The sequence below is a fragment of the Panthera tigris genome, chromosome D3 (assembly GCF_018350195.1).
Source record: "Panthera tigris isolate Pti1 chromosome D3, P.tigris_Pti1_mat1.1, whole genome shotgun sequence".
Taxonomy (NCBI): domain Eukaryota; kingdom Metazoa; phylum Chordata; class Mammalia; order Carnivora; family Felidae; genus Panthera; species Panthera tigris.
Genome location: NC_056671.1, coordinates 38659842 through 38684090, shown reverse-complemented (window position 1 = coordinate 38684090; position 24249 = coordinate 38659842). Strand labels below are relative to the sequence as shown.

Genomic DNA, 24249 nt, shown 5'->3' with positions numbered 1-24249 from the left:
AATACATACATACATACATACATACATACATAAATGTGTATGTATTCTAAAATATGCATGTATATGCATTTTAACTCAAGTATATTTGACACTCAATGTTACATTAGTTTCAGATGTATAACATGGTGCTTGGACAACTCTAGACATTACGCTATGCTATGCTCACAAATGCAGCTACCATCTATCACCACACATCATCATCACAATCCACTGACTATATTCCTTACGTAGTATCTTTCATCCCTGTGACTTATTCATTCCACACCCGGAAGCCCCTATCTCCCACTCCCCTTCACCCATTTTTGCCCATGACCCCCCCCCCGCCCCCCACCTCCCCTCTGGCCACCATCAGTTCTCTGTATTTGTAGATCTGTTTCTGCTTTGTTTATTTTGTTTTTCAGATTCCACACAGAAGTGAAACCATACGATATTTGTCTTTTTCTGACTTACTTCACTTAGCATAATATACTCGAGGTCCATCCATGCTGTTGCAAATAGCAAATCTCATTCTTTTTTACGGCTGAGTAATATTTTACACACACACACACACACACACACACACACACACACACACACACACACACACCCCACCTCTTCTTTATTCATTCATTAGTCCATGGACACTTGGGCTGCTTCCATATCTTGGCTATTATAAATAATGCTGCAATAGGGGCACCTGGGTGGCTCAGTCGGTTGAGCGTCCGATTTCAGCTTAGGTCATGACCTCGTGGCTCATGAGTTCAAGCCCTGCGTCAGGCTCTGTGATCATAGCTCAGAGCCTGAAGCCTGCTTCAGATTCTGTGTCTCCCTCTCCCTCTGCCCTTGTCCCCCTCACACTCTGTCTCTCTCTCTCTTAAAAATAATAAACATTAAAAAAAATTTAAAAGAAATAAATAAAAAAATAAATAATGCTGTGATAAAACGCAGGGGTGAGTATATCTTTTTAAATTAGTGTTTTGGTTTTCTTTGGCTAAATGCCCCGAAGTAAAATTGCTGCGTTATATGTTAGTCCTATTTTTAGTTTTTTGAGGAACCTCCGTACTGTTTTCCACAGCGGCTGCACTGATTTACATTCCCATCAACAGTGCACACAGGTGTCTTTTCTCTGCATCCTCGCCAACACTTGTCTTTCTGACGTTATCCTTTTTAAAATTTTATTGTTTTTTTTTTTATTTTCGAGAGCGAGTGAGCTGGCAAGCAAGCATGAGGGCGTGAGCAGGGGAGAGGACCCGGGGAGGAGAGAGACTCCTAAGCAGGCTCCGTGCTCAGCACAGAGCCCAACACAGGGCTCGATCTCACAACCATGAGATCATGACCAGAGCCGAAATCAAGAGTCAGATGCTCAACCAACTGAGCCACCCAGGTGCCCCGGTATTAGCCTTTCTGACAGGTGATACATATCTCCTTGTGGTTTTGATCTGTATTTCCTGGCTTTCATTTATATTTATGAAAAGGAGATGATGGTACAATAATTCCATTTGATTTAACAGTTCTTTGCGTTGATAGGATGTAAATTTTGTGGAAAGAGGGCACGTTGGTGCATGGGAACCAAAAGGAATACAGATAAAAATACCAGATTCAATTTAAAAAAATTCCAATTTTCCTTGTTTCCTCCTCTATCTGCAGGATTATCACTTAGTTTTCTTTATGTTGCAGTCACAAGTATCGCCTAAGCTGCATGATGAAAATATCCTTTAAATCTCAGTTCTTATTGCCCTGTTTCTTCTCTCAGAAAGGTAGGAGGACAGGATAAATGGGAAGTTAAGGAAAAAGAAAAGAATTCCATTAGCAAGAGAGAAGAAAATAGATGTTTATACAGCTTTTCTTCTACCAATATTGTGACTTATCCCTGACATTTAATATATTTTCAAAGGGCTTTTTTGTGATTACAAATCACCTAAGAAAGAAATAGCATTTCATTAATTAGATGAATATAGAAGACTTTATGCACAACATATTAGGATACATATTCAACACATCTGCTTTTAGTAACTTCATGAAAAAATTCCTAGGACACACTCACCATCACACATTTTTTATTAGGACTCGGAATGAAAAGGAGTGTTTTCACAACTGAAGCTATCCCTGGTTTCAATCCCGATTTCTTCTTCTTGTTCCTTTTTTTTTAAGTTTATTTATTTTGAGAGAGAGCAAGCAGTGAAGGGGCCCCGAGAGGGAAAGACAGAATCCTAAGCAGGCTCCAGGCTGTCAGCACAGAGCCGACGCGGGGCTCAAACTCAAACTGTGAGATGATGACCTGAGTCGGGATCAAGAGTTGGACACTTTAACCACCTAAGCCACCCAGGCACCCCAATCCCAATTTATTTCTACCAAATATTTTCAAAGGGCTTTTTGTGATTACAAATCACCCAAGAAAGAAATAGCATTTCATTATTTAGATGAATACAGAAAACCTTATGGGCAACATATTAGGATACACATTCAACACATCTGCTTTTAGTAACTTCATGAAAAAACTCCATGAAAAACTTGATTACCAAGTTTCTTATTAGCAAATATATCAAATTTCTCCTAAAAATATGATAAACATGTTTAGCTATATACATAATCATTAGTCTCTCTAATATCTACATTAGAGTGACTTTTTTGAGATATCTACTATTAAGCCATTTCACACGGCTCACTACTCATTACTTTTTATTAGACCATGGTGTGTTCTCATATCTCAGCACATTCAAAGGCACCGGAAATCCTTGATAAATTTCTACAAGTAAAATTCGGGGTCAAAGAACAAGCGCATTTTAAATTTTAATCAATACTGACCCAGTACCCTCTTTAAAGGGTTGTACCGATTCACACTCTACTAGCTGTGCACGTAGCTGCTAGTGCAGTGCGTTAGTAAACTTGCACAATCTTTGTTAATCTGCGTAAGTGAAAAAGGATGTCTAATTTGCATTTAACTATTAGTAAGATGTAGCAACTTGTCTCATACTTTCTAGCTACCTGTATTTCAGTTTCGTGGGCTGTTCCTGCAATTGTTTTGTCTGTTAGGAAATATGCATTTCTTAACTTGCCTTTAGGGACCAAGAACAGAGGTTGTTGGGGCACCTGGGTGGCTCAGTCGGTTGAACGTTCGACTTCGGCTCAGGTCATGATCTCAATCTGTGGGTTCGAGCCCCGCATCGGGCTCTGTGCTGACAGCTCAGAGCCTGGAGCCGGTTTTGGATTCTGTGCCTCCCTTAATCTCTGCCCCTCCTCTGCTCACACACACACACACACACACACACACACACACACTCTCTCTCAAAAATAAACAAACATTAAAAAAAAAAGAATAGAGGCCGTTACCAGATAGTAAACTTCAGTCTGACTTGTTACTCTACTTCTCAACTAGTCAGTGACTATTACCTTTAACTTGACTTTTATACTTTTGTGGCAGTTAGGCTTAATTAACATTAATTAAGTTTGGAACTTTTAAATGGTTAATTGTCAACTGCAGCATCACCTGATTAAATCACATTTCACACTCTGTGCACAAGCAGGGAAATAGGTCAAATGTCATAGTCATTTTATTCCTGAGCTGTGATGATTAAAAATGGGTATTTAAGCCAGGCCAACCTGTCAAAGATAAAATTTGAGATCTTAATCTTTTAACAAAATCAGTGTTCTCACTAGCTATGTGGGTATGGGCCACCAAGTCAGACAACCATGCTCTCTGAACATCTCATTTCGCATCTCCATGTAAAATAATCCAAAAGAACTTACTTCGAATCTGTTTTTTTATTTCCTTAGCAGGGTCCAGCCAATTCTGAAAAGGAAATGACAGTTTGAATTTGAACCAGAGAAAAATAAAAATAACTTCACGATGCTCAGGTAGAGACATGCACTAAGCCTATCTGAGAGGGAACCGTTGCTGGCAGGCCCTTGGACTTACGACCTTCCCCCACCTCCGGTGCCCCTTCCCCAGGCCCTGCGAGGGCTCAGGCACCAGTGTGACGAGACAATGTGTGTGTATGCACAATTCGTGCATGACAAGATAATTTTCTTTTACAACACTACGTTCAAAGATTCGAGCCAGTGCAGAAACAGAGGAGAAATACAATAGTGGATTCTATGTTCAAAGAAGTTACTAGAATAAATTAAAGACACATGTAGGTTGACATACTGATGCCTTTGCCCACAGAGTGACTTCTGTGGTTACAGATTCTTGGCCACAGTGTTCTAACAAATGAACACTCACTTGAGATTTATTATTTTCCTCATCAGAAAACTCAGCTGTTTAGTAACGAAGTTAGACATTGTTCAGTGAATTGGGTAGGTATTAAGTATGATTCAATGCACAACGTCAAAACAAAGTAACATCTATGAGCAAAATTTCTGTGACTTAGTTTCGAGCACGAATACAACAGAAACAATTTCTTCTTCTTTATTTTTCAGGTAGTTGTGGGAATCAGTGAGACAAAGCCCTGAATAGACTGTATTACTCAGGTGTAAGAGTCTATAGAAGTATTATGTTAAATACCTGCTGAATACACTAGACAGGGGTCTGGTCAGCAAACGACCCGTGTCACAGTTTGGTTTTGTAAGGCTATGAAAGCATACAAAGATGAATTAAGTACAGGACATCAGTCAGGGAATACGTTTTCTATGTTAGTTAGTATCAATGTATTTGATTTTCATGGGCTCAAATCCACTGAAAAACATCATCCAAGAAAAGAACCATATAAGATGCTTTCCTGGAACCATAAATAACTCATGTGTGAAATACCGACTTACTGTTTCTGGAATAGTCAAGATTAAAGGAAGTTATCAATAATATCTTTAATAAAGAAATGAGGTGATTAACAGCATTTTGGGACTCAAAGGTGTAAATGTGGGAGGATGAGGGAGATGGAGAAAACGATCTACCAGTTCAGTTTTCACTCCCTTTCTTGCAGCAATACTCAAGACATACGTTTTGTATTGCTTTTAATGACTCACCTTCTGGTTTTCGGCATCTCGATACGTAAGCCCAAAATAGTCCTTTTCTAGCAAGTTCAGATGTTCACATACTTTATCAAAGAGCACTTGGCCTCTGGAGCGTTTCTGTGGAAAACAAAACAAAAACAAGTCAACACACAAAGTTCTCTCAATTGCCACGGGTAAGAATCAATAAAATTTGAAATATTGCTTGCTGTAACTGTTCAGTACGTGACACTCAAGTATGACCACTTCACCATCTCCTAACTAGTGAAAAGGTTCAATAACGTGGGCCCACGCCTACAAAACTCTGCCCTGACAACCAACTAATGAAACCAAAACTCACTGGTACCGCTGAGTGAGTTCAGGCAACCCGCTGATGATTTCGAAATAGAAGTAGCTGGGGAAATGACGTGGGGCTTAGAAGCCTCAACTATCTTGTGAAATAGAAAAATCTTGAGAGTGAAAGAGTACAAAGGACCAGCAAAAGCCGTGTTTCAGAATGCCCTAACTCAGTCCCCACACGACCAGATTTGAAGAATCGAACCCATCCCTTATCTTAGACAGACTTCCCCTTAAGACTTCCTATTCCAATGCTTACTTAGAAATTCTAGCTACCGATTGCTTTCTAAGCCCATCAACTTCATCGGTTTATTTTTACAGTTTTTTTTTTTTTGGCCACAAATTTCAGTTTTGTATTACAGTGTTCAATTTTCTCTGAATTTCTTTCTGAGAAATCCTTCCTATTAAACATTAAATGTTCATGAAGTTTAAACATTTTAGTTATCGTTTATACATATAAGGTATAAATGATGTACATAGATCATTTATACATATAAGATATAAATGTATATATTTATACATATAAGGTATCATTATACATATAAGGTACATATACATATCATTTATACATACACATAACTAAACATTTTAGTTATCATTTATACATATATACATGTGTATATGTTATACATCTATATAGTTATCATTTATACATATACATATCATTTATACACATAGTCATGTACATTACCATATACATGATAAATGTGTATCATTTATACATATATATTAGTTATCATTTATACACTTATACATATATATTTTAACCATAACACAGTCATTTGGAGAAGAGAAAAAGGTAGTAATCTGAGGGGGAAAAAACCCAAAACTATCTATTAGCTTAATTTACTGTGATACCCAGTATCATATTTTCATGGGATCTTTCAAAGGTCTCTCAACCTGGTCTTGGAGACAGAGATGGATTAACTGGCAACAATTAAATTATGTTTCGTTTGGACAGTGCCAACATGTCATGCCAATACATTAAGCACATTTACCTCTAAGATTTAATACAGTAACAATGAGAGATAGGAAAATTGATAAACACTGTGTATGCCAAAATAGTAAAAATTCAGAAACCTGTAAGTGCTGTTTATTACTAAGCAACTATAATTATGTTGGAAGTAAATTGCTCAGCCCCCTGAAGCAGGACTATTTAGGAAAAAAAAGATAAATCTATGATACAAAAGTAAAGCCTAAATTGTATCTAGCTAAATACTCAATGATGTATTTGAAAAAAGTCTAATAATGCATGAAAATAGCAAAACTACATTGTTGCACGGATATGAATAAATGGTATGACAATGAAATGCTGTTCACTGGTTTGAATCTTTTATTTAATAAACAGCATATCATCTCTGAACGTCGAACAAATTGTAAAGTTTTCATAAAAATTTGTTTCTTCCAATGCCTCTACTGGTATTATCTTCAGTTTACAGACAAGAACCCAAGTTCAGGAGAGGCAGATGAGAGAGGCAGCATTATGTAATGGCCGAGCGGTGGCTTCAGCAGATCAACCTGGGTTTGACTCCTCATCAGGCCCTTTGCAGCTATGTGAGCCTCTCTGTTTTTCCCTCTGTCAAATGTGTGTGGTACCACCCTCTTCTTTGGGATGGCTGACATTCAAATAACACAAAGAATTCAAACTTGGGCCAGTGATGGCACGTACCAAGCATTCCACAAACATTAGCTCTTCCAGCCCAAGTGACTGACACGGGGCAGGGTACAGAACGTGGAACTTACTGTGTATGCATTTTTGCTGACGGAGCACATAGACAGCTCCTTGTGGTGCCAATAGGCAGTTCAGTATTAACGTGTCCCGCGCTTTCTTTAGATAGTTAACTGCCTGCTTACTACCCAGACCACAATATTTACACACACGTGCTCTCCCCCGACCACCCAATACACCAGAGTCTGGCCCAACTACTTTCTCAATAAGTAGAAATAAAACAAAGCAAAAACAAATAAAGAAACTCTTCTCTACAGAGCCTCCACTATTCTTTGACCCAGCAGCCCTTCAATGGTGGAATCGTTTCTGGATATGCCGCAGGCTGCCTTGGGCATTGTCTTAGTTAGCGGTCTTCTGGCTGCTGTGGTCTTCCCTTTGTCTAGCAGGTGGCGGGGATTAGCCGAAGGACAGACCACTGTACTAACCAGATCTTACTTTTCTGGCTCCTCACAATTTGCTTTCTACTAATGATTCATAGCTCTCTCTTGAATCGACCGGATTTTTTTCTCACCGAATATTTTGAGCCTATTTTGAACATTACAAACAGTTCTTAAGACAATTACCTAGTGGCCCATTCTTTACGCTGGCGTTTGTTTGTCTGTCCCCCCTAAGAAGCAAGATTAGTTGTCTGGGGTCTACTGGAGATGGCTATCGTAAACCCTAAAATTCCTACCTCCTAACTATCACCACAACCCACCAGCTAGCTAGATGACATTGGAAGAGTATTTTAAGTTACTTGGGTCCTCATTTCCTCATCCCTGAGTGAGAATACAAGAGTCTGTGAAGCAAGGGTGCCATGGGCTCGAGGCTATGACTGGGTCCCCTGTGTCGTGGCAAACATTACTAAGGGGTACGAGGCTCTTTCCCACGGAGCCCAGATGTGGCTTCAGCACCCTCCTGCATGTGTGAGGAGAAAGACTGCCAGTGGACGGAGTTGGATTATTTTCCAGCCCTCGATAGGATTACGCCCAACTCTCCCAAATTCTTGACTCTTCTAATTCAGATTATTATTATTTTTGTACACTGTTCAACTTTGCAAGGCAGTTATTTCTACTTAACGATACTTGTGTGTATCTTTAGGTAATAACACCTAAAATACAACTAAAGCTCAACAATCAGACTGAAACTTTTAAATGATTTACATTAAATATTTAGTTACTGAAGACATGATATTCATTAAGTGATCAAATCTAATCTAGGTACTTTGCTGTCATTAGGTGTGTTTATATATAGCCATAATGAGTCAGAATTGAGTAGGTTAAATAAATGTTGACAGAGGTTTTTCTAAATTAATGGATAATTTACCTAACCAGAGAAGATAATAGTTTTTAGTCTTGTTTGCTGTTTCCTATGAGTTAAGTCATGTCTCTGACTCAAGGGCATTCATAGCTCAGACCGTTGAGTATTAACCCCTGAACATCCAGGAAAGTTGATTTTGCTCTCCTAGAGTAACAAACCAATGGTGGATTGCCTTCTTTCTGTCCTCTTTTCACCACTAAAAAGTGAGGTTTCTGTTTCTGATAAAGTAAATGGGGATATTACACCCCAGGAGTCAAAGACTTTAAATATCTAAAGAATGGTAAATTCCCCAAGCAATATGAACAGTTTTCCTTCTTAACTATTTTAATTTATTTTTTTTAATTTTTTTTAACGTTTTTATTTATTTTTGAGACAGAGAGAGACAGAGCATGAATGGGGGAGGGGCAGAGAGAGAGAGGGAGACACAGAATTGGAAGCAGGCTCCAGGCTCTGAGCCATCAGCCCAGAGCCCGACGCGGGGCTCGAACTCACGGACCGTGAGATTGTGACCTGAGCTGAAGTTGGATGCTTAACCGACTGAGCCACCCAGGCGCCCCTTAACTATTTTAATTTAAATTTTTTCTAAATTGACTCATGAAAGTGTTGAACATTAGGAGAAACGCGTCAAAAGAGAAAAACTTGAAGAGAATGAAGACAAGCCAAAGACTGGGAGAACATATTTGCAAAGTCATATCTGATAAAGGACTGGTATCCAAAAGACACAAAGAACTCGTAAAATTCAACAATAAGAAAACAACTAAATTAAACCCGGGCAAAAGATCTGAACAGATGCTTCACCAAAGGTATCCAGATGTCAAGAAAAGCATGTGGAGAGGTGTTCATCATCATATGCCATTAGAGAATTGCAGATTAAAACAAGATACCCCTACACGCCTATGAGAATGGCTAAAATTCAAAACACAGACAACGTTAAATGTTTTCAAGGGTGTGGGGCAACGGCAATTCTTATTCCTTGCTGGTGGGAATGCAAAATGGCACAGCCACTTTGGGAGACAGTCTAGCAGTTTGTACAAAACTAAACAGACTCTTAATATATGATCCAGCTGTCATACTCATGTATTTATGTATATACAGAAGGCTGCACATCAATTCTTATAGAAGCTTTATTTAAAACCGTCAAAACTTGGAAGCAACCAAGATGTCCTTCAGCAGGCGAGTGGATAAATTCTGTTACAATCCAGACATCGGAATATTATTCAGCACTAAAAAGAAACGAGCAATCAAGCCATGAAAAGACACAGAGGAACCGCGAATGCCTACTACTAAGTGAAAGACACCAATCTGAAATGGTTGTATGTATGATTCCAGCTATATGACATTTTGGAAAACGCAAAACTATGGAGACCATAAAAAGATCAGCAGTTGCCAGGGGTTAGGGAGGAGGGAGGGGTGAATGGGTGGAACACAGAGGATCGTCAGGGCAGTAAAACGACACTGGATGATACGATGTTGGTGGCTACATGTCATTACCCATTTGTCCAAACCCATAGGCTATACCACACAGAGTGAACCTTAATGTAAACTATGGACTTTAGTTATAATTGTGTATCAACGTTGGTTCATCAATTACAACAGATGTAGCACACTAATACAAAATGTTAAAACCAGGGAAAGAGGGGAGCAGGGAGAAGAGAGTTTGAGGGGGTTATATGAAAAGTCTCTGTACTTTCTGCTTCATTTTTCTGTAAACATAAAACTGCTCAAAAAAGTTCTATTCATTAAAAGGAGAAGAACAAGGACAAAAATACTTAATGCCTTATTTTAAATGGTTAATAATTCATTAAACACTTAAAAAGGTTAACAAAGTTGAGCTCCAAATGATTTTATTTTTATCACGAGTAAATGAAAACTTAATTTTTTTACTTTTATTTTTAAATTTACATCCAACTTAGCATAGAGTGCAACAATGATTTCAGGAGCTGATTCCTTAATGCCCCCTACCCATTTAGACCATCCCCCTCCGACAACCTCTCCAGTAACCCTGTTTGTTCTCTATATTTAAAAGTCTCTTATGTTTTGTCCCCCTCCCTGTTTTTATATTATGTTTGCTTCCCTTCCCTTATGTTCATCTGTTCTGTGTCTGTAAGTCCTCGTGTGAGTGAAGTCATATGATATTTGTCTTTCTCTGACTAATTTCACTTAGCATAATACCCTCCAGTTCCATCCATGTAGTTGCAAATGGCAAGATTTCATTCTTTTGGATTGCCGAGTAATACCCCGTTGTGTATGTGTGTGTATATGCATATATACGCCACATCTTCTTTATCCATTCACCTGTGGATGGACATTTGGGCTCTCTCCACATTTTGGCTTTTGTCGATAGCATTGCTGTTGGGGTGCCTGTGTCCCTTTGAAATGGCACGCCTGTATCCCCTGGATAAATACCTAGTAGTGCAACTGCTGGGTCGTAGTGTAGTTCTGTTTTTAAGTTTTTTATTTTTTTTAATTTTTTTTAACGTTTATTTATTTTTGAGACAGAGAGAGACAGAGCATGAACGGGGGAGGGGCAGAGAGAGAGGGAGACACAGAATCGGAAGCAGGCTCCAGGCTCTGAGCTGTCAGCACAGAGCCCGACGCGGGGCTCGAACTCACAGACCGCGAGATCGTGACCTGAGCTGAAGTCGGACGCTTAACCGACTGAGCCACCCAGGCGTCCCTGTTTTTAAGTTTTTGATGAAACTCCATACTGGAAAACTTGAAATTTTTATTAAGACTAAACATTTTAGAGAAATCAAAAACTTTAATCATAACACATGCCAATGGTAAAATTAAATCATCCTAGGAAAAGCTGCCATGCGCCTTGTATTCTGTGCACACACACAGGAACCCTGAGTCTAAATAAAATGCCTGCAAGAAAACCCACCATGATCTGGTAACAAACACAGGCTGGGCGATGGAGCGAAGTGATTGCTCAGGAGCTACCCTGCACAACTAGGAAATCCAAACTACAAACAACAAAACGGCAGATTAGCTGAGGTTCAGAGGCTTTGCTTTCTTTGAGCGCTAAATTTGAGAGGACACAGCTGCCATCACTACTCAAATACAAGCAAACAAAATAAGATTTTCGGCAGCATCAATGAAACTTCCCCCAAGTCAAAGGTCATTCAATATCTTTAACAATAGTGCCTGTAAAACATTAGTTTTCAATTGTACTGCTCATCAACCAGCATCCTCTGGCAAGTCCGTGATAAAATTTATTATTTTTATTTGTCCATTAGAAGAGCAATTTAAGTATTTTTGAGACAGAAAGTGTGTGCGCACACGTGCATGGGGAGGGGGAGAGGGAGAAGCAGACAGAAGGGGGGACAGAGGATCCAAAGTGGGCTCTGTGCTGATAGAGAGCCCTATGCAGGGCTGGAACTCATGAAGCGTGAGATCAGGACCTGAGCCAAAGTCGGCTGCTTAACCGACTGAGCCACCCAGGTGCCCCTAGAAGAGTAATTTTTAAAAATTACTTGCAAATGTTTTAGTGTGGGGAATTTCAAACACATACAGAAGTAGAGCGGACATATAATGAAGCCCTGTAAACTTGTCACCCAACCTCAACAAATGCCTTCTGAGGACCACGAGCTTGGGTCACCTTGAGTTCCACTCACTTCATCCTTCCCCTGGTTATTCTGAAGCATGTCAGCAAATAATTTTATCTCTATGTCTTAGTATGTAACCCTATTCTTTTATTTATTTTTAAAAATTTATTTATTTTGAGAGAGAGAGAGAGAGAGAGAGAGAGAGAGAGAGAGAGAGCGCAAGCAGGGGAGGGGTAGAGTGACAGAGGGAGACAAAGAATCCCAAGCAGGTTCCACACTGTCAGTCCAGAGCCTGGCATAGGGCTTGAATTCACAAACCATGAGATCATGACCTGAACCGAAACCAAGAGTCAGATGCCCATCTGAGCCACCCAGGCACCTCTATTCTTTTTAAAAAAGTAATCTCAATACCTTTGTCATATTTAAACAAAATTAGCAGTCATGGGTATCATCAAATATGTAGTCAGTACAGACCTTTCTTTCTCAGTTTACAATGGGTTATGCTCCACAAACTGATGGTAAGTTGAAAATACCCTAAGTTAAAAAATGCATTTAATGTACCTAACCTACCAAACATCATAGCTCAGCCTAGTCTCACTCAAACGTGCTCAGAACGCTTACAATGGTCTATCGTTGGGCAACGTCATCTGACACAAAGTCCATTCTGTAATCAAGCATCGAGTATCTCAGGTGGTTTAGGGAACAACAGAAGGGCTGCAAGGGCAGAGAATGGGTGTAAAGTGTATGGGTTATTTACCCCCGTTGGTGGCCCAGCTGCCTGGGAGCGGCTACTATAGCCTGTTATCTACCACATATCACTAGCCTAGAAGAAGATCCACATTCAAAATTTGAAATACTGTTTCTACTGAACGAGCGTCACTTTCACACCATCATAAAGTCAAAAAACAGCCAGTTACATTAACCACCGTAAGTCAGAGACTGCCTGTGTTTTAATTTCCCCTATTGTTTCAAACATTTTTATTTCTTTTTCAGTTTGAGAAGTCTATACACTGCAATTGGCTGACGTATCTCTTTAGCCTCAATCTGCAAGTTCTCCATTTATCTTGGCTTCACGCTTGGAATTAATGTAAGAGACCAGGTCGTAGAGTTCCCTCAGTCTAGACCTTACTGTTTGCATCTCCATGGTATAACTTCACGTGTTCCTCTGTCTCCTGTATTTCCTGTAACTTGGCAGTTAAATCGAGAAGCTTGATCTGATTCTGGTTTGACTATTTTCCATCCAGTGATGCTATGCAATTTCATCAGGAGGCAAAAAGTGACACTTGCCTTTTTTGTGATATTAGCAGTCCCTGATGATCACTGCCCTAGATCCATTAATTTGAAGTTGCAAGATGAACATATATGAATCCTAATGATTCCTCCTGCATTTATTAGTTGGAGTACGTCTATGAGGAGCTACTTCTCTGTCAGTATTATTTGCTGCATAAACACAGTTTCATGATGAAAGGTAGGTTAGGATCAATGCTCGCTCCTTTGCTCCGTTATCCAGTTTCAAGATAATGAGCTCCTTGCTGCATCATCCCAAACCATCAATTAAATGACCACTATGAACTCATGGATTGAATCAGGTTTGATGTGTCTCAATCGTATCAGGCACTATCCATACTGACGTTCTAAATGTCCCCCACTTACTCTGCCCACTGCATGTCAAGTCTCTCTCATTGTCATGACGCTTCTCTACTGTACTTCGTTAAAGCATTTCCTGTCCTCCCAGCCACTCTCTCTCTCCTCTGGATATTATGGCACTATATAGCACCAAGAAGGCACCTGCCATATTCTGCCTTGTATCACAGCTGCCTATCTGTGTACGCAACTTATATCCCTACTGACCACAGAGATGAGCCTACCGGCAGCAGCATCCTACATTCATCTTTTATGGAGTCTCGTTTTGGTCAAACACCATTAAGAGATCAAAGAGGTGATGCGATAAAACTTCACGTAAAATTTTACTCATTAGCCTATCATAACCAATGTTGTAAAAGCACTATTTTAAAGCCATGGTTTGCAACCATGGATCCTGGGCATGTTTTAAAAATGCCAATGCCCAGAAACCCATCTCATCGAACCAGAATTTCTGAAGCTGGCCCCAAGGTGTTTACACGTTTTCAAGATTCCTAGGTGATTCATGTAGGCACGGTTGAAAGGGTCACTTTAAATTATGTTTATGACTTAAAATCTTAAATATGAGGACTCTAAAGCCATTTTTTAAAGAAAATGTGTAACTTTTCAGAATGAGTTTAGACCTAGTTTCCTTTAAGACTCTTGTACCCACACTCATAGCTACATTATGACATAATTTATGTACATGCACACACATAATTAAAATGTAATCCAACGAGCTTTTAAAATATTTAATGTTTATTCATTTTTGAGAGGGACAGAGCATGAGCAGGGGAGGGGCAGAGAGAGAGGGAGACACAGAATCTGAACAGGATCCAGGCTCCGAGCTGTCAGCACAGAGCCCGATTCGGGACTCAAGACCCAAAAACCATGAAATCATGACCTGAGCCAAAGTCGGATGCTTAACCGTCTGAGCCACCCACGGGCCTCTAATCCAACAAGTTTTCTTAAGAAATATAAGTTCTCAAGAAATGACAAACAAGCCCAGTGCCGGAATAAAATGGTACAAATGAGAAATGATAAACCATGATAAAAAAAAAAAAAAACTTGCTAAATTTTAAGCCATGGATATGCAAAACAAATGTTTGTGAGTTTGAGATTTTTCTTTTCCAAGGGATGACGTTTTGCCTTTGCAGAGCTAAATATGGACTTGTCCTCTACAACCTGCTACATTACTAAAGAATAAGCCCGGCTAGGTTAATAAATGTCCTGGCTTCCCCTTTTGCAATAGCACAGAAGCATTAACGGCTTCTTTAGCAGGTTAAGGTGGTGACTGGGAGGAGCAAACACAGAGAAGGGCCCAGTGAGGGGCTGGTTGTACATGGCCTTCAGCTGACCTGGAAACAACTACCCCTGCATGGGGTCCCCCAAAGGTGCACTGCCCTGATGCTCACGTCTCCGGAAATCAGTTCTTAACCTGTGCTGAAGACCACGTGTGCCCAAGCAGGGAGCACAGACTGTCCTAAGTCTCGACACAAGACTTAACCGTAGACTGTGTTTTTTTTTCTTCAGGCTCACAGAGCTAGAACTTGGCCAGAGCGAAGCTCTCCTCCAAAGAAGAGGAGAAATTAGAGAAATCTGCAAAAGCCAAATATCATCTCCTAGCTCTGGAAGCTGGTTATGGTTCCTATCTACCTGAAGCTTCACAATCACGAGGAAAATGAGGCAGAGCAAGCTGCTTTGTCTGAGAACAGGAGCTAACCGTCAGTTCTCACTCTCTCAGGAAGGGCACGGGGAGCAAACCGGCACTGGGTATGTGTGTGTTTCAAGTCTCGCTATTCACGTATGCATTTCTTTCAACTATCATACTGAAAAATGGGGGGACAAACCCTCTTGTGACACTGGCTTCGATTTAAAACCACTTGTGTTAATACAAGGGAAAATGTATGACATTTTAGGAAAACTGACACTTTTGTACCTTATTTTAGCTATTTTGAAATCTGAGGGTGTGTCAATATAGGTAGTTTATTCTTTCATGTATCTTCCTTGAACAGACCACGGATTTTCTTCCGGAGATTAAATTCTTCTATGTACTGCTGTTTGTTGTGAACTTGTATTTCTGTTCCCCAAAGACAGAAAACTGTCTATTTTTAAAAAAAAATTTTTTTTAGTGGCAGCTGGGTGGCTCAGTCGGTTAAGTGTCCAAACTTTGGCTCAGGTCATGATCTTGCGGTCCATGAGTTCGAGCCCCACGTCGGGCTCTGTGCTGACAGCTCAGAGCCTGGAGCCTGTTTCGGATTCTGTGTCTCCCTCTCTCTCTGACCCTCCCCTGTTCATGCTCTGTCTCAAAAATAAATAAATGTTAAAAAAATAATAAAGTCTAAAAAAAATTTTTTTTAAATATTTGAGAGAGAGAGAGAGCGCGCGTGAGCAAGTGGGGGAGGGGCAGTGGGGGGGGGGGGGCAAGGGACAGAGGACCCAAAGTGGGCTCTGTGCTCAACAGAGCCTGAGGTGGGACTTGAACTCACAAATCGTGAGATCGTGACCTGAGCCAAAGTCAGACGCTTAGCCAACGGAGCCATCCAGGCGCCCCATCTGTCCATCTTTTTAATGCTCCTGATACAGTGTTCCCTGATACAGCAGGCATTCAACATATGTGCCTAATAAATACTAATGGCATGAATCTGAATCATTTTCCCTCACATTACCTTCAAGCAAAATGCCATCATTTTTCTTCATGCTTCCTGCCCTGATAGCATTTGTCTGCACTGAATGCTTTTTCTATTTTCCTTATTTCCAAAGGTCAATCAGAATTCTATTTCTAAATGATTGCATCACGGCGTACCTGGAGTTTAGGAACATCTGAAACGCTTGGCAAACTAGGCCAGATCTTGAGCCCAAATCAGACACCCTGACTCTATGTCAGTCAGCTTTTCCCAGGTTTACCATTTTCTCTTTTGGACTCATGATAGAAAAACATTCTACTGTCTGCCCTAAGATTGAAGTGGATTTTTTTGGTTTTTTTTAACCCACATTTGGAAAATACCAAGGGGCCTTGGTCAACCCAGGAACAAAAGCTTATGGTGTCTGATCGGAGACAGCAGTCCACAAAACCCTTTTGAGAGATCTGAGGCCTGGAAAGGTCTAAGAAGCAAGAAATGGCTCCAGCTGCCTTATGTGGACCTACCTCCGTTTTGGGTTTCCTGGCTGACATGTAGTTCAACACCCAGTTCAGTAATCAGTACAGCATCATCCACATTGCCACTGCTAGAATCCGTTCCTGCAGGGACGGGATTTAATGGGACCTTCCAGCCTTTGTGCTGATCCCACATGTAATCCAGACAGTATATTTAGACAGTATATTTAGACAGGGCTGACAAGAGAGGCAGACATGAAATTTCCTCTGTCTACATGTCCCATATACTTGCAGCCCTTTCTTTAAATCCATGAGCCATCAGCTTTTCAGAAAGTCTCGGTTGGTTACCTCTTTCAAATCAATGTTTCTGAACGACTCTACCACAATCAGCCCATTAGTAATTATTCTGCCACACTTCGTGCTCAGTAAAGTTAGCAGTGATGATCTGGCGTGTTCTGTTAAAATATGAATATGAAACTCTTTTCTGGTCTTGGTAAGTTTTTTTTTTTTTTAATTTTTAAATGTTTATTTTAAAACATTTGAAAGAGACAGAGACAGAGAGCGAGCAGGGGAGGGGCAGTGAGAGGGAGACACAGAATCCGAAGCAGGCTCCAGGTTCTGAGCCGTCCACACAGAGCCTGACACGGGGCTCGAACCTATGGAACACGAGATCATGACCTGAGCCAAAGTCAGATGCTTAACCAACTGAGCCACCCAGGCGACCCTGGTCTTGGTAAGTTTTTAAACAAAATAGTGATTCCCGTCCATGTCTCAGTTACCCAGAGATTATGATTCATCTAGCATTACTGAAACATCTTTAAAATGGGCATCATTACCTACTCAAGTTTGTTTTCTCAACATTCCATGCTCTATTTGAGGAATAGAAGACAGCCCTGAGGATGGACCCTGGTTCTATAACTAGCTGGCTCTGTGAGGTTGGACTAGTTATTCAACCTTTCTGAGCTTCACTGCCTTCATTATCAAATGGAAAGAATACCAATACTTGAGATAAAACAGGAAGGCACACTGCCTAGCTCATGGAAAGACACAGGCAATCAATGCTGCTGACTCTGGGTAGGCCCTTTCAATAGGGAGCCCAATAAATTTGGGGTTTCTAATGCTGAAATTCGGTGCAGAGAACAGCATACTGTGGGAAGCCTATTCCTTCTGCAGTGAAATCATCCCATTTCTTTTTTTTTTTTTTTTTTAATTTTTTTTTAACGTTTATTTATTTTTGAGACAGAGAGAGACAAAACATGAACGGGGGAGGGGCAGAGAGAGAGGGAGACACAGAATCAGAAGCAGGCTCCAGGCTCTGAGCCATCAGCCCAGAGCCTGACGTGGGGCTCGAACTCATGGACCGCGAGATCGTGACCTAAGCCGAAGTCAGACGCTTAACCAACTGAGCCACCCAGGCGCCCCCCCATTTCTTTCTTTTTAAAAATTATTTATTTTTTTTATTTATATCCAAGTTAGTTAGCATATAGTGCAGCAATGGAATCATCCCATTTCTCTTGTGAAAAACAAATATCACTGTGTAGGTAAAGCTGGGAAATTGCTGAAAAATAGTATTATATCCATAAGCTGAGGGTACATTCAATTATCATTTACAAACACACACACACACACACACACTGGTTAATATATATTGGGTGCACTGGCTTGTTTTGGTACATTCCAGGCCAAAACAGAAGATGGTTACAGAATCATCCATATGGCATATAGTCCTGGCAAAACAAGAATGAATTGTTCGAACGCAATGGAGTTGTCCTATGTTTTGACTCAGACTCAGTGCACAGTTACTTTTAGCACACTGGCGACAAGAGTCCCTTCCTGAACGGGAAGCCTCTCCACTTTTTTTAAAAAGAGGCCTTTTTCACTCAGCCACAATCTGTTTCTGCCTTCATTTGTTGAAGCAATTTCAGTCTCTATTTGAAATCAGACTTTTGTGCTCAGAGACATGCACTGTGGTAGATAATAGCTTTCCAGTGAAGCATGCTTCTTCTTGGACAGCAAAAACATTGGGCTCGGTTTTTTTACAAGGAGTTTCACATCACACATATGAGATGTTGGCAGTGAACTATCAGACAACATTTCCTGTTGTTAATCTGCTAAGGATTCAGGTCACTAAGCCAAAGTGTGCAAAATGAATGCAGAAAAGGAGGCCTAGGGAAGCAGAATGTTTGTAAGAGAAACAAACTTGAATAATGTAAAATAACCACAGGGTCTAATTCTGAATGACGTGGAACTTTGAGAATTCTTTCCTGTCAGAGGAAGTACTTAATCTCTTTCTTAAGACAATTCTCAAACACACACACACACACACACACACGCACGCACGCACAAACTCAAATCGTGATGTATAATTCATTTGGTCAAATAAAGAGCTGTGGGCAATGTAAATGTTGACAATGAAAACATGAGTTCTGTTAATATCAATTTCATGAGTATCAATTTGCAGCATGGTCATTTTTCAAGTCTATAAGGCATCGATGATCAAAAAATGTAAGAATAATATTGTCATTGCTTTAAACAAATAGGTAACAAGCGAACCTATGTGCTTTCCATCAACTATGTTAGCCTATTCATAGGGCAAGGCTGAGAGCAGGAAGAGGAAGGATATCAGGGCTATGGTATCAACAACTCACATAATTTTAAGACGTAATTGTATCATTTTACCATTTTAAATTTAAATGATATTACAGTGTACAAAAGACCTAGAATGAAACACAAACCTCTGGAAAAAGTAGGATAGATGATCTGACTAATGTGTTACTTCTATCAGCCTTCATGTGAGCATATTACAATTTAGATTAGTATTTAAAATCCAGTAGAGAGAGAGAGAAAAAGCCTTTTCGATCATTAAATATCTTGATTTGATATACACTTCAACTTTTTCTGGCGTGTTTAAGGCCTCATATGGGCCACTCTGGGGTACAGTCGGCTCTACGTGTCAAAGGTCAGTATTGTTTTCTTCACCGCTGTATTGGGGGCATCCAGCCTAATGCTGCCTGAGCTCACAATCCTGGAAAGCCAGCACTAATCCTCTTTGCTTGTCAGTCCCCCCTCCTGTGAATGGGGATGGGGAGGAGGCTGCTCATCCCAGCTAAGGAAAACGGAGGCCTGGTCCTAATTCTAGAATCAGACCAGACAGGCCCCGTCTCTTCCTCAGGTCTGCAGCGTTAGGAAAAGTTAGAAGGGCAGAAGGTCGCCCTTACTCCAACAGTTCTAAGTACTCATTTAACCTGAAAAGAATGTTAGTCACTGCTCTTAACTGAATCTAAGATGATTATTTAAGTTTTGTGGTTAAAAAAAAAAAAAGCGGTAAGTAGCATTAGCAAATGGTAGTAAATAACAATCACATAAAAACTGATCCAGCAAATTAAATCAAGAAAACTTGCTTTTCAAGCAGGCCCAGACTTTTGTCTGAAGAAAAACCCTAACGTTTTTTTTATGACAAGAAAATTAAAAATATTCTCTTCAAGCAAAGAGCAAAGTATCACACGCTCGTCCAGATCAGTCTGCTTTATCTTGCACTCAAGAGAAAGCAACTATCTTTTCTGGAGCTTACCTGCACTCAGGTTAAACTGGGAGGTCTGGGCCTGAGAGACTTACAGACGTTCCCAGGGTCTCAGGCGATGCCTTCTCCCCTTCTTTTACTGCTGGTTCTATAAACTAGCCCTATCCACGTCTCCCAAGGATGGCCAGGCAGCAAAATGCCTGTGATCCTGGATGCACTGTGGGATGTGAAGTCAAACTCCAGGGAGGTCCCCTCTGGGATGTTACCACGTTTCTTTTAACTTCTGTTTTTACGTTAAAAACCTCAGGGAGAATAGGTCCATGTGGGAAGACCAGTGTTTCACTGTCAGATTCAGTAGCAAGAGACGCTCTGGGACACAGCTAGCCCAAGTGTGAAGGTTGGACCACTGCAGCCTGGGAGGCCCTGCCTGCCTCTCTGGCTTTTCTACTACAAAGCCCCTCCCCTGTTTCCACATTCTATAGACAGCCTTCTCTCAGCCCCTTCTCCTCCCAGGCTTCACCCTGCCAAAAAAAAAAAAAAAAAAAAACAAAAACACACACACACACACACACACACACAAAACCTGCACAAGCCATCTTTGCATCCTGGAACGTTCTACCTGCCCATCTTTCAGATCTCTCCTCCAGCACCAGGACTCGGCTCAAATCCCAGAGGACATGCTTACACAGCCCCTGCACTGCACTGGTCAGGGTGGCACTTTTACACTGGTTTCTATATGATCTCTATAGTGTTACTAACAGCTGAGGCTCAGGAAAGCAGCTTTTACTCATGACTGGATTCCCACACCTAGCACAGGGCCTGGCATAGAGCAGAATTAGGATTTTTTTTAGTAAAGAAAATCAAGCTAAATAAATGCATGCATCTGGGGTTGATGTCTTGTTTCAAAACTCTTTAAAAACTGCTCTGATCTTTGTGATTTGTTCATGACCAATTTACTTGTATTTTCCTACCACGTGGGTATCATCTGCTCTAGCCAGATCTTAGAATGTTGCAAATTTTTTTTCCCTCCCATGTTTTGCATGAAGGCAACACCGTATTCCCACAAATGAAAAACCTGCTAGTTTTTAAAATTCCTGTTCACCTCTTGCACCGTTGGTGGGAATGCAAACTGGTGCAGCCACTCTGGAAAACAGTGTGGAGGTTCCTCAAAAGATTAAAAATAGACCTACCCTATGACCTAGCAATAGCACTGCTAGGAATTTACCCAAGGGACACAGGAGTGCTGATGCATAGGGGCACTTGTACCCCAGTGTTTATAGCAGCACTCTCAACAAGAGCCAAATTATGGAAAGAGCCAAAATGTCCATCAACTGATGAATGGATAAAGAAGATGTGGTTTATATATACAATGGAATACTACTTGGCAATGAGAAAGAATGAAATCTGACCATTTGCAGCAACGTGTATGGAACTGGAAGATATTATGCTAAGTGAAATAAGTCAGGCAGAGAAAGAGAGATACCATATGTTTTCACTCATATGTGGATCCTGAGAAACTTAATAGAAGACCATGGTGGAGGGGAAGGAAAAATAAATAAGTAAGTTAGAGAGGGAGGGAGCCAAAACATAAGAGACTCTTAAAAACTGAAAACAAACTGAGGGTTGATGGGGGGTGGGAGGGAGGGGAGGGTGGGTGATGGGCATTGAGGAGGACACCTGTTGGGATGAGCACTGGGTGTTGTATGGAAACCAATTTGACAATAAATTCTATTTAAAAATGAAGTGAAGTGAAGTGAAGTGAAGTGAAGTGAAGTAAAGTAAAGTAAAGTAAAGTAAAGTAAAGTAAAATAAAATAAAATAAAATAAAATAAAATAAAATAAAATAAAATTCTCGTTCCAATGTTGCAGGTTAACTTGTTAATAAATTTCTCAAGTTTTCCTCCAGGAGCTATGGTTCCACTCCATTACTACCATCTGATACACCCTTTACCCCTCACTCTGAAACAGAAAAATGTAAGGAGGATCATGGTTTCCAGGGACCTCCCTGGACTCCACTGTATGAGATCAGCCTGATCTCCCAGGATCAACAGACCCGCACTTTCACACCACACAGTGTAGGTAGGGTCTTGTGACGAGAGTGGATGGCGACCCACACACAGGACAGGGAAGTTCTCTGGATTCTCTGGCAAAGTAGGAAGAACGGTCTCTTTTCCCTCATCTAATTGAGGACAATACAAAATCAATGTCAACAGCAGATTGGGGAGTTCACCCTCAAGTATGCAACCGGCCCGCCCCCTGAAAGCTGTCCTAAAACTGAACTCAGCATTTTTGTGGCAATCCCAACATTTAATGGGCTTATAGTTTTAATAATCCTGTATAAAGGAGATGGTTTATATTTACACACCTGGGCAGAGAGTGTGCTTTGAGGTTATCCTGAAGAGTGTACAAGAAACTCCTGAAGCTTTCAGGTTTCTCTGAGCTGAAATCATTGAAGTCATGCTCTATAGAGTACAGAGTTGGGACCTGGAGCATCTTTTTGTCTCTACAATGGCCTAGATCCAAATATTAACCCCAACTATTTGCTTGACCTCAAGTACGTCCTGGCCCAAGTCCTTCCAGAAGGAACATGTCTTTGGGAACATGTCTTTGTGAAGCTCTCACCTCTCCTGAGAGATGTCTATATCCCCTCTGGTTCTGCTATTAAAAAACACAGTTCTGCAATAAACGGGACAACATAAAAGACATTGCATCTCAGATAATTAACGAGGAATGTAATCTCCAACTGACAGATCATTACTTACTGCTTACTGAAGGTTAGACTGAGAAGTAACAGCCATGGAGACTTTCCTGATGGCTATTCAGGAAAGAAGCAGCAGCTAGCAGAGAGCTGCAGTGGAGTGTTTTCTCAAACAACTGGACTTGGAAAAAGCGTGCTTCTTTGGAAACTTTTGAAACTGATGTGTTTTTATAGTGCAGACACTGAGAGTCAAGGTTTCCTCCCCAGGGTCTGGTAAAGAGCTCAGGACGTGTGTTTTGGGACTGACCTCCTTCCTGGCTTCTTCCATTTTCTTTTGGTGCTGTTCTCTATCAATTTATTTTCTTCTCATGCCGTTATGTGCACTTACATAAAAACACCCGAAGTCCTTGTTAGAACATGGCAGGGGATGAATAGAAGCCCCAAGTTAAATAATATGTATTTCTGAAATGCATCGCATTTCCAAATGTGATTTTGGTGGGCTTCTCTCTCCTGATCAATTCTTGGCCAGTGTACTATTAAAGAAGGTCTGCAGATCATGGCATTTTAGATAGCTTTTTTTTTCCCCCAAAGGAATAACTGGACACATTAGACTGAAGCATTTTGCTTGGGGTAACCATCTAAAACCATTCATGAGCTTGACATGCTCAGTCTAATGGCATTTCCCTGAAGAATGTGGTGGCTCTTTAGTGACTTTATTTGCTGTCACCATGGCATTCCATAAGAAATAACAAGTCTCTATTCTTTCCAGTTTTCCAAACACCATCATAAGAACCAGTTCCTTGTACTGGCTGTGTCCATCTGGACACCATCACTCATTCCCATAAGCAGCAGCAGGGAAAACGCGGGGCATTCCGAAGTGGGAACGGGACTTAGAGATAGGATTTTCTTTCACTCCTGCTAGAAAATGACACCAAATGTACACACCAGTTAAACACAGCTGTCTGTCACACTGAAAACAATACATTCCCACACAGCAAGGAGGTGTTACTTGTTGACAAGAAGGAAACCTCCACTGATCAAAGCAATTCATGAATTAATATCTAATCTGGCCATTTTAATTTGCCATTTGTAGAGATATCCTGGACCAAGACCGCAGGAAACAGTCACCAGGCAACGCCAACAAAACAGAGCCGCCTTGGCAGGAGAAGCAAGACAAAGACCTAAATTTCACTTATCTAGAAATACGATATCCCTAATAGTCGTCACGTAAGGGAGACCATACCAACAAGCTATAGGAAGCTAGCTTTATGGATGGAAATGTTATGCGTTCCAAAAGAGAGCTCCCACAGCTTGGAATCCATGACCTCTTCTAGGAAAAACAAATAAAAAGCCTAAAGTGCATTGGCTGGTCCACACAGCTCAGAGATTGGAGAGAAAAAGAGTCCTTTGCTTCTTTGCTGTAGAGAGAGGGAAGCAAACCAAGAGTTCAGTATGAGATGCCTTCTTCCCTGGACC

The 24249-nt window shown here is 40.7% G+C and overlaps 1 protein-coding gene across 10 annotated transcripts in view; it reads right to left on the bottom strand.

The window, feature by feature from the left end:
• The window catches only part of EPB41L3 (erythrocyte membrane protein band 4.1 like 3), a 146755-nt gene that overhangs the window by 45953 nt on the left and 76553 nt on the right, over positions 1 to 24249 (bottom strand). For all 10 annotated transcript variants that reach the window (XM_042961820.1, XM_042961825.1, XM_042961823.1 and 7 more), the window contains exons 4-5: positions 4942 to 5046; positions 3727 to 3769 (exon numbers count right to left, since the gene is read on the bottom strand). In XM_042961820.1, coding sequence (XP_042817754.1) covers positions 3727 to 3769; positions 4942 to 5046 — 148 coding nt within the window. The remainder of the gene's footprint in view (positions 1 to 3726; positions 3770 to 4941; positions 5047 to 24249) is intronic.